The following is an 11,487-nucleotide window of genomic DNA, read 5'->3' on the forward strand; positions in this document are numbered from 1 at the left end:
TCAGTAAATCATGTGGATTTGTGCTGAAATTATAGATCCCTTCAATTAAATATTACATTGCAGAAATAAGACAGCTAAGTGCCCCCGCAATCGGGTAAAATTCTACCTTTTCTTCCTGAAAAACCATAGCTCTGTGCCCCTAGAGACTGGAAAGAACTGTCTTCCTCCCTCCAGATACTCCCTGGTGCCTGTAATCTTAGCTATGCCAGGATCAGGGGCGACCGCACCCATGTTCTTACCACGATCAACTGGGGGATGTCAGGCACTTCCTTCCAGACCTCTTATGGCTTTTGGGACCCTCATTAGACTGCATGTCCTGCTCTGTGGCTGTTTCTGTCTCCGTCCCGCTGCCCCCCCCCGCACCCCCCGCCGCCTCAGTCTCTCCATCTAATTCCTGAGAATTGGCCTCAGTGTAAAAGAAACTCAGAATACATTCAAGGGTGAAGATATGAACAACTGCCTTCAATTAAAACACACCCTTCTGCCAACTCAGACGGAGACAGATTTCCTGCCAGGGACAGTGGACCGAGGTGCAGAGGATGGTTGAAACCATCCAGGGAGCTGCCAGTGAGCTACCTGAGGCCTGCCCTAAATTCCCAGCATCATCTTCTCTGCAAAAGTTGTCCCAGGTGATGTCCCCCCCTGCATTTACATAGCTGGGGACAGGTTGAGTAAACCCTGTGGATGATGGGAATGAAGCTACTTCCTTATCTTTCTCCTAGATCAGAAGTACAGGAAGAATGGTCACTACCCAGCCTTTAAAGATATTGTTGTTCACAAAGTGGTGTCCCGGAGGCACCCTAAACCATGCCTAGGCATTCCTGAAACCCACCATTGCATCTAACAACCAAGCTAATTGTCTCTTCATTTTCTGACTTGACCTCCCTCATTAGGAGATCTGGCAACCCTATAAATGCATTCACTAAATAGTCCTAGGTTTAGGGTACCTCCTTGACTATAAAGATGGTGACACAGAATCCCCATCTGAGGTCCTAGACCTGTGGTTCTCTTTATCCCCATCTCCTAGACCCTCCCCCATGTCCTTCTGTCCTTGAGTTTTTGGAACAAGGACATAAGCACAATTTTCTAGAATGCAGATTTCTTGGGATTCCCCTGGGGAATGGAGCCTCCACATTCCAGTTTCTCAAGAAGACCACAGCAGTAATATCTCCAGGCCATCTCAAGCTATCATTCAGCAGGAAGAATAGAACAGGTGATATTACCGAGGCCTTCCTCTGGGCTGTGCAGCTTATCTGTTGGAGATGCTTTTTGTGGACTTAGTTCACGTGAAAACACCACGCAGTGGAATTGTCCCTTCCACATCCTACAAGGAAAGCAGCAGGGAGGGGAGATAACCCCACTGGAGTTCTGTTTCATGTGGCTGCTCAAGTCGTAGCTGTGGCTTCAAGGAGCACTGGAAGTCTGCAAAGAAAGAGCCGATCTAAGGGGGTTCATCAAGCTTGTGGGTCCTTGAATAACCTGATTCCCAGAAGGGTTTCCAGGCAGCCGGGAGAACGGGAGTGAGGACTGGATGATAGAAGAGAGAATGTTGCTCAGTGAACTGGAAAGGGCCTGCTTCGGCGGGATGGGGGCACAGAGAGCACAGGGGAAGGAGGGGCAGAGGCTGGACCTTGGAGGGCAGGGGCTTTAAGGCACTTTTAATTTTAGGGCACTTTTAATCAGATTTTATCCTGATCGTATTGTCTCATCAGAGAGCACTAAACAGAGGAAGGAGATGCTTGGTATAGCTTTCCATTTGGAAATATTTTGAAATCGTTTTAAAAAGCCTTCAACTTAAAAAAAAATGTTCATCCTGTGGTGGGTTGGGGAACAGATCGCAGGGGGGCAGGAGTGGAGAGAGATGTCAGATGAGTAGGCTGTGGGTTGGGCCAGGCACAAGAAATGGGGAGGTGGGAGGGTGTGGCTTTCGCTCTGTGGCAGGAGAGATGAAGAGAGATGTTCCAATTTGAAAATGTTTCTTAGAAATACAGAATAGACTGATGAACTGGGTGAAGGGAGGGACCCAAGAATGACCCAGTTTTCTGGCTTGAGCGACTGGGAGGAGGAGATTGTGGATGGGCTGAGTGGCAAGTGCTCACAGGAGACTTGCTGGCAGGAGGGGTGTGTCAACAGGGCTCAGTGCTCTACAGAGGCTTCTTAGGGCTCTGTCTCCAGAGGGACCAAGTAATGGTCATACCTTTAAGCTGAAGCTCACCTCTCCTTCCCCATCATCCCTCACCCAGCCGGGGGAAAAGCATTAAACATAAAGCTTCATCTCAGGGTTTTAAACACACCTACAAACTCGTACACATAATGTATGCTTTAAAAATAACTGGAAGGGGACACCTGGGTGGCTCAGTCTGTTGAGCCGATGCCTTCAGCTCCGGTCATGATCCCAGAGTCCTGGGATCAAGTCCCACATGGGGCTTCTTGCTCAGCGGGGAGCCTGCTTCTCTCTCTCTCTCTCTGCCTGCCACTCTGCTCACCTGTGCTCGCTCTCTCTCTCTCTCTCTCTCTGACAAAGAAATAAATAGAATCTTAGCAAAAAATAAAAAGATAACCGGAAGAAAATATACTCAAGAGGTGCTTACTCTGGGTAGTGGGGTTATGAGAAGTTTTAATTTAATATTTTCCAAAGGATTGGGGATGAATTTGTCTTAATAGCATGATAAGAAAAAAAAAATCAGCAGATTGAAAACAGTCACTTTGAATACCGCAACAATAAGACTGGGGTTGCATTGGCTCACAGATGTTCCCAGGAGCTGTGTTTTGGGGGAAGGAGTTCCCTGACAGTTACCCAGAGGGAGACTCTCAAATCTTGCAGGTAGATTGAGGCTTTGCCCAGCAGGTGGTGGGCAAAGAATATGCCAAGCAGAGGGAACAGGACAAACTATTAAATATTTCATTCTAACATTAGCAATGAGCCTCGATGTTCCTGTGGAGCAGAATCCCCCCAGCTACTGGCCAGATGATGACATGGTTTATAAGGTGGGAGCCTTATCGTAGTTTATGATTCTCCTCCCTGGCTCCCGCCTGACCATCAGCACTGAACAAGTGGTACCTTTGTGTTTTATAGTAAACAATGAGCATTATATGAACTAGTTTTACAACCAGCTGCCCAAAATAGCAGAATACTCACAGAGTTTTAAAGCTGGGATATGGCCTCCATCCCATCATTTTACAGAATAATAAACTGACATCAGATTGTCAAAGACTCAAGAACAAGTCAGAGAGACAACTATGATGGAGTGTCTTAGAAAATTGTGTGGGAACTTCTTGCTGCCAATCTTTAGGGTATGAATCAGCAGTTACATTTGTTGACTGAAACTGGAAAAAAATTAACGATCCAGGGTATTGTAACTCAAGGAAAATCCCTTCAAAAAAGGCATGAGGAGGTCCAAGCTGGGCTCTATATTCCCTACTCAACGGACAGGTCAGTCGGTGGCTCCTCTCATGGACAGAGACCTTCGTTTCTTCAACATGACTCTCTCTAGTTTTAGGGCCAGAAATATCTTTCTCACGGACAACAGTCTTGTTACACCTCTCAGAGAAATCCACTTCTTCATGGATCTTTTTTTATTGCATGAGGTTTTCTGACAACTCTGACATGATAATGATGGGTCCATGATTTTGTTGTCGGTTGTGCAGTTCGATTTGGAAGTAGGGTTGGATTCCTTGGTTAGAATATGTAGAAGGATCTCTTATGTCCTCTGTCTTATTTATCATGGTCTATAACTGTTTCCATTTCTGTACACATGGTCAGCTGTCCTCTGCTAGGGAAGGCTTGTGTCGTTTCCTTACATCCTGTCTCCTTAGTGACAATCTTCTCTTGTTGTGAATGCTATTCTTCCCATATTCCAAATCTGCAGGACCATGTCTTGACAAGGTGGCTCTCTATGTGCAGTGCCTGCAGGATGCTGGGGAAGGCCCCTGTGCCTCCTGACACCCCCTCTTCTAGGACTCTGAGCCTAGCAGCAATGCGTGAGCAATGGCTGGGAGGCAAAGAGAATATGGGGTGGGGGACTACAGAGAAGAGAGAAGAAGAATGATGCCTAATGAATGGCCCAGCTTATTAATGACAGAGTTTGCCTGGGGCAGTATCCCTGTTTCTAGTCTCAGGTACATGTATGTTGACACTCAAACGGTATAAAATATCTCTTGTCCCCCTTTCTACTTACCATGGAGATAAACTTGAGCTTATTCCAAGAAAGGATCTCCTACATTTCTGTATAATTATAATAAAATCCTCCATGAATCAAATAGACTTTTAAAAAAGATCAGTTTCCTTTACCGTATCTATCAGGGCAGCATTTTTCGTGTTAGTTTCTGATCTGATCTGACTTAGCTAGGGAAAAATAATATTCTCTCTCTCTTTTCCTCACAAAAAGGGTCCTGTGGTCACTGGATATTACCTCCCACTCTTTTACCTATTCCTTTCTGATTCACTTTTTATTTGAAATTCTTTCTGCTCATTTTTATTGTTTGTTTATTTGAAGGGACCAACAGTTTCCTCTGAGCATCTTGGGAAAATTACTTTTTTGTTGTTTTTTAAAGATTTTATATATTTATTTGACAGACAGAGATCACAAGTGGGCAGAGCAGCAGAGAGAGAGAGAGAGAAGGAAGCAGGCTCCCCGCTGAGCAGAGAGCCTGATGTGGGGCTTGATGCCAGGACCAGGATCATGACCTGAGCTGAAGGCAGAGGCTTTAACCCACTGAACCATCCAGCACCCTGGAAAATTATTTTTTTTTTAAGATTTTATTTATTTGTTTGTCAGAGAGAAAGAGAGAAAACACAGGCAGGAGGAGTGGTAGGCAGAGGGAGAAGCAGGCTTCCTGAGCCTAACTCAGGACTCGATTCCAGGACCCTAGGATCATGACCCAAGTAGAAGGCAGACCCTTAACTAACTGAGCCATCCAGCTGTCCCTCAGGACTATTTCTGACAATGCTTTAGTCAGTGCTACTGTTTGTTAGGCTTATAGTTCCTTTCTAAGGATGTGGCAAAATCAGCCTTGCTGAGTTCACATTGTGTTTCGAAGCACAAGAAGCACCTCCCAGTGTTATACTGAAGCAGAATGTCCTAACTACAGATATAAAATAGAGTCTCTGCTCTTGAAATGCAAATCGCAATGGGGATGAACAATGTGAACAATGGACATATGACCTTGAAGAGACATTCAGGTGATCTGTGATACGAGTCACTGTTCAGCAAGGAGAGTCACAGAAGTGAAAACTACCCTGTGTATAGAATTATCATGGTTATGAAAGCATTTAGCAAACACACAACTAGATTTTTGTCCCTTTTTTCCCCGTATCGTTTGGAAGCATGGTATTAAAATTTCTTTAATGGTGTCCAAACTTTTGGGTGAAATTTCATTTGTAAGAGGGTTTAAAGAAACCAAAGTCTCTAATTAACTCCAAATTTAAGTCAACACTTTCCCTTAATTTACTATAAATTACTTGAGGTTTAAAAAATTTAAAACTGTATACATGGTATGAGAATGTAATGAATCATCTGTAAAGCATATAAATCCCAGCAAGACACTTTGTCAAATTATCTCATCTTAACCATGATCTTTTCATCCCACCAATTCTACTCGGTTTCTGATTTCACTGAGTTGGGATTAAATCAGTGCATTCCTCCCACTGCATAATTAGCACTGCTTTAAAACTCTGTAATTACAAACCTCAACTGCAGATTGTGTATTGCACTCGCTGCCATACCTGCCATTAGCATGGTTTTCAGTTCTTCCAGAACAGTGAGGTAGAGATGTCATGTGAGTAAGTTCCACTGATATATATGTCTGCTGTGGGTTATCTGCAGCAATTATAGACTTGGATGCGATCCCAACACAAGATACAGAACCTGGGAAAATGCCCATGTTTTGTGAATCAAAAAGAATTTTTAAGAAAAAAAATGTTTTTTGAAACAATAAAACCATGAATGAAAGAGTTAGTGTAAAATTTTAAAATTACACAATTGCAGGCTTGATCTTATAAATGGGTACAGTCCTAACCTATTGGTCCTCCTGGGAGGGGAAAAGTATTCTGGATGGTTATCTTCCCTAATTTTGATTACTTTCTACGAAGTGGAATCAAAATGCCTTATGAAGGTGTTCTAAAGCCTTAGTTGACGGCTTCTGCTTGCTTTAGTCCCGGCGATGTGCCAGCCTACAGTCCCCTCCTTACCATGAACTTCTCCAGCACATGGTCCTCTCCCTCTTCTTCCCTCTTCTTCATCAGAGTCTGGAGATGGGAGACCCACTTAAAGCTAAATATAAAGTCTTCCTCATCCAGGAAGCTCACACTGATGAGACTCTGGTCTCACATTCCCAGTTCTAAATACACAACAGAAAAACGTCTTTTCATGATGAAAAAACAAACTCATATATTTTATCTCTTAATGAAAGGTATTCATAATCCTCATATGAACAATTTCCTTTGGGCTACCCTGATTGGGGCTTCTCAATGTATTATATAGAAAGGGGCAGGCTTTTGTTTTTCTCAAATTGTGTGTACACACACACACACACACACACACACACTCTGACCACTACTATTTCCTTGCTATGTATTTCTGGATGGTTATAAGTGAACTGAATTGTGGGAATGATCCCAGCGGCCCTTAACAACTACAATAACTCTCTTGTAATTTGCTGAAAGCAAGTAGTATTCATTTACTCCTTTCCTTGAAGTTCATAACAAAAGCAAACAGGTAGATTTTTGTTCAGAATCTTCAGATTAGTACATCTAAAGGCTTTGAAACCAGATAAATGCATAAGTCAGACTAAAGAAATAAGCTCTTGAAGCAAAGGGGTGGGAAAAGAAGCCAGCTTTGCGCAAACTGAGAGTTCAATCTGGCTGTTTGAGTAAGAATTTTCAGACAATTGTTAGTGAGGCTAATGAGGGGTACTAAAATGAATTATTACTAGCATTGTGAGTTACTTTACCGTATGAAGAGGTACTGAAGTAACAAAGAGAATTTAGGTGTAATTATTTAGTACTGCTCCCTCCCTTCTTCAAATTTCTTTAGTACATAGAGGTATTGGGGCCAACTGGTTCCAGCCTGGGTGTTACTAGTTCTCAGAAGTGTTCTCCTCCCTGTAGCTTTCTGAGAGTAGCTATTATGCTGTGTGGCAAATGATTAACTCTGTCACTTTGAATTTTGTATGCCTGCTTTTAAGTATGATGGACTTCAGTCTTGCAATGGAAAAAATACAAAAGTCACCTTAAGTTTTACAGTGTAACCATTTTAATAGTCCACACTAAAATAGGCAGTACAGTTTTGTAGTTCCACATTAAAAGCAATCTTGTCTTACTTAAAATGCTTCTACCTAAGGTTTCCTGCCCTCTTTCGTGTAAGGTCTGAGTCTACCTTACACGATCTAAGTACATCTAAGAAGTACATCTAAAGTGCATTTCTCTGGCGTTAATTTGCTTTCCAATAGCAAGTCCTGAATCAGAGTGGGGCTTCCTGGCTTCCTCCTTTGAGGGGCTGTGCAGTCCCAGTTGGGCTACGAACTCAGAGAAGTACCCTTCTCACTCCCCAGGTGGCCCAAGGGGTGGAGGTCACTGGAGAACTTTTGGGAAAAAATAATTATGCCAACTTCCTCTGTGGCAGGTATCTTCTCTTACCATAGATAAATACTCAATGCCTCCTTGAGTCATGAAATATTGACAACTCGGTCGATTTCCAGGAAGAAGAAAATCGGGGAGGCCTTGTTTGAAATACTCTGAAGTTGGCAGGATGAGACACCAGGTACTGGGGTGAGCCAGAACTCTGGGGTTTAGAACTGGGGGTAGGGAGGAGTGGTGGGAAGAGATACAGTCCCGGAAGCGCTCCGACTACTGCGTGTCCTCCTGCGGGTCACCCGGGAAGCCCTCCTCGTCCGGGGACCTGACTCCTTCGGGGAGCAGAGTAGCGCGCACTTTCCTCTTCTCTTTAAAGCGGCCCGAGCGCGAGATCTTCAAATTGCGGCGGCTGCTGCCCGATTTCTCCCCGCACAGCTTGTCTGGCTTGTGGGGGTCGCCGGACCCCCCGAGGAGATTGCGGTGCTGATTCTCCCGGGAGCTGCTAGTCCAGTCCGGGCTGGGCGGTGCGGGCGGCGCTGGCTCCCCGGGCGCAGCTTGCGTGGGAGGCTGCGCCCCTACTGCGGCTTCCTTGCTTTTCGTCCTGCTGTTGGTCAGCGATTTCCACCAGGGCCCCGAGCTGCCCGCGCCGCCGCTGTCGGCCATGGCCACCCGGCCGAGGGGCCCCGGGGTGCGGTGGGTGGGGAAGGGCCTGCTCTCCGGGTAGGGCTGGCGGTCTCCCGGGTGGGAGCCTAGGCGGCTGCCTGTGCAGGGGGAAGCAAACAGAACTCGGTTACGGGGTTTGTCTAAGTCACGTGCCCCCAGCCGCACTTCCTCCGCGCGCCCCGCCCCGCAGGCGACCTGCGGGACTCGGAGATTCCGCAGCGGAGCACCCGGAGCTGCGCCACCCTCCCAGTGTCCAGCCGCACCCTCGAGGGTGAAGGCGGACGGGTGGCCTCCAGGGCGCCACCGTCTGGTCTCCAGACGGCTTGGCACGCCCCCGCCTCCTTCCTGGTCTGGCCTCCCGGGCGGGTGCGGTGGTCCGCGCTCCCGGGGCGCCCCAGGGGAGGTTCCCGGGCCTCTGAATGAACCCGGCTCGAGAGGGAAACTGGCTTTGTCCTGTCACCTTGACTGACTGTAGAGGGATGCCCAGAGGTGACCCACTTGGCCCAGAGGGGCCTCCTCTTGGTTGAGCACCTGGGAGGAGGGCGCCCGGGAGCGAGCGCATCTCCGCTGTAGGGGAGCACTGAACATCAGACCCCCGTCAACAGTCCCGAAATTTCCCTCAGAGGCTTTTTTCCCCATAGACTTCTGTCACAGGATCTTTTTCAATGTGGTTTTTCAGGGGGAACTGACATGCCAATAAGAGCGAGGGGGCAAGCTCACGGTGTTGTGTTTCTCCTAAATTCTTTTTTTGACAGAACTCCTGCCTTGTCGCTTTCAGAGAAGCATGTCTAGACTTCACTTCCCTTGAAAACCGCCATCCCACGCTTCCTTTTATTCCCCAGAGACCAATCTTACGTCTCTTGGAAGCCACCCCCAGCGGATGGTTGAGATGAGGCCAAGCGGCAAGCGTCCTCGTCTCTTAGTTCTTTATTAAAATATGCGCCGAGCCTATTTGGACCAGGCAACCCCACTTTTGAGATTTTTAGTTACACATTAAAAATTGCTGTGGGGGGTGAGGGGGTGGGGGTGGGGTGTGTGTGTTTGTGTGTGTTTTCCTCCCGCAATTCCTCCCTCCAGAGAAAAACCTGCTGCGCGCAACCAAGAACTCCAAACAGTTGTGCTTCTCCCCAGCTTTAAACACAGCGCACTGCGGCGCGAAAAGGCTGCTTATTGTTACTGAAGGTGCTCGCATGGGCAGCGAGAGTCCTGCGAGCACTTCTGTGCTGGGTCTCCAGGCATTAACTCCACGAATGCGCGGGATTCGCTGGTGCCGCGGAGCATTTCCAGGTTTCTCCAGGGCTCCTTCCCATCCCACGCGCTTGGCGCTCCCGGGATTTGCCCGCGCGCCGGGGAGCGAAACTTTAGCGGAGTTTGTTGTTGGAGGCTGGGCTCCCGGAACCGCTGGGAAAGTTCCAGCGCCTACGCGAGGCGGCGCGGCAGCCTCCGAGGCAGAGACCTGGGCCCCGGCTCCTCCCCAGGGCGCCCCGAGGACACACTCGGGGTGCGACTTGAAAACAATAGAAGATAAAACCGCCTAAAGTTCTTCCAGTAAAAAGGCACCCACTCCTTCCTCGCCCCCCCTCCCCGGCACGGTTTGCACTTGGGTTTGCAAACATCCTGCTCCCGCTATTGTACAGATCGGAGAAGCACCCCCAAGTTATTCATTGGTGGTGGTGGTGGGGTGTCCTGATGGCTGTCTTCGGTCTTCCACTCTACATTCTCTTTTCCACGACCAACTGTGTGCGCGGAAACGCTTTGCACTAGTTACGCAAGGAAAAGACTGCAAATTACAGAAATGTACGCGGAGAGTTGCGGCTCGCAATTTTTCCCCAGGAGCTGAGGGGAGCACCCCAGGTTGACACCCCGGAATGGGCTCTGTCTTGGCGGACGCAGAATCACCCTAATCGCTCACCTGTTCGGGCTTCCCAGGATCCCACGACTCCAAGTCGCCCTCACCTCCAAGAGAACGGAGGGAGTACTCTTGGGACAACTTGGAAACCCGGCGCAGGGTCCCTCCCGCGCAGTCTTGGGGAGGTCGGGCTTCTTTCTGTAAGGTGTGTCAGCCGAAATCTCTGCAGTCCAGCTAAGCCGATTGGTGCTGCTGCTGGTGGTCTTCCAGGGCGCCTCCGACTTCGGCCCGCCGCAGCGGTGGCGGCAGTTCTGGGCCCGCGGCGCGTTCGGCTCCAGCCGGAGGGCGCGCGGCGAGCAGGTGCCAGGCTCACTGCCCCAGGTGAATGCCCACGCAGGCTCTCCGGGTTAGCACGTCTGTCATTCTCCCGCGCGTCCCTCTTCCCTGCTAGCGCTGCCGGGCAGCCGCGGGGAGATCGGCTGCTCGCTCTGGTGCATTGAACCTGCTTACACGTCGGTCCTCTGCACGGGAAAAGACCTCTACCTGCCCACCTGCTGGTTATTCGCCAAGTGATTCGAGAAACCAGAACTCCGGGGTCAGAGGGGAAAAAGAAAGGAAAAAAAAAAAAAAAAAACCCAACAACAAACAACCGAGGAGGCGGCCACAGCTGCCACAGGTGCAGGTAGGAACTTGGCGTTCCCGCCCTCCAGGAGACGAGATTGGATCGGGTCGCGTAGTGACGCCGGCCTGGGGTGTCTGATTGGAGAAACGCCACGCGGCGCCGCTCGCGGGCCGGACTCCTTCTCAAAGAAGAAACGCTAGAGGAGATCGTAGACCAAGAGACCGCGGGTGTACGTAGGTGGGTTCCGCTGCGTAAAAGTAAATGTCGCCCCAGCTGTCCCCCTGCCCCTGCCCTGAGTTCTTTTCCCCCCCTTCCTCTCCGGGCCCTAGCCATGGCCACTCAGCTCCCAGGATTCCGGTTTGTAATTCCCAGGAGCTGTTTCATACCCAGGCAAAATGTTGCCGAGTTGCAGGCACTCTTGGTTGAAAGCCGTAATGTTAATAAGTTCTCGGTGGGGGGCGCCTGGGTGGCTCAGTGGGTTAAAGCCTCTGCCTTCGGCCGGGGTCGTGATCCCGGGGTCCTGGGATCGAGCCCCGAGTCGGGCTCTCTGCCCCGCTTCCTCCCCCTCTCTCTCTGCCTGCCTCTCTGACTACTTGTGATTTCTCTCTCTCTGTCAAATAAATAAAATCTTAAAAAAAAAAATAAGTTCTCGGTGTTAACAAGCTGTTCACAAGGCGCTGTTTCCAGCGTTTTCTGGGAGTTGACTCGTTTGGTTCTCACAGGAGCCCTAGGACGCAGGTGCTGTTATTTTTCCTCACTTGACAGGCGAGGAGACCCTAG

At 48.8% G+C, this 11,487-nt stretch overlaps 1 protein-coding gene across 1 annotated transcript; it reads right to left on the bottom strand.

Moving 5' to 3' along the window:
- Positions 1–7,392: 7,392 nt before the first annotated feature.
- On the bottom strand, positions 7,393–8,798 carry PRR15 (proline rich 15). Its single transcript, XM_032872446.1, is given in 4 exon segments — positions 7,393–8,260; positions 8,262–8,334; positions 8,432–8,583; positions 8,586–8,798. Coding segments are annotated over 4 exon segments (852 nt in total). The 3' UTR covers positions 7,393–7,846.
- Between the last annotated feature and the right edge of the window lie 2,689 nt (positions 8,799–11,487).

Source organism: Lontra canadensis, unplaced genomic scaffold (genome assembly GCF_010015895.1).
Source record: "Lontra canadensis isolate GAN:19392208 unplaced genomic scaffold, GSC_riverotter_1.0 scaffold2, whole genome shotgun sequence".
In the NCBI taxonomy this organism is placed as follows: domain Eukaryota; kingdom Metazoa; phylum Chordata; class Mammalia; order Carnivora; family Mustelidae; genus Lontra; species Lontra canadensis.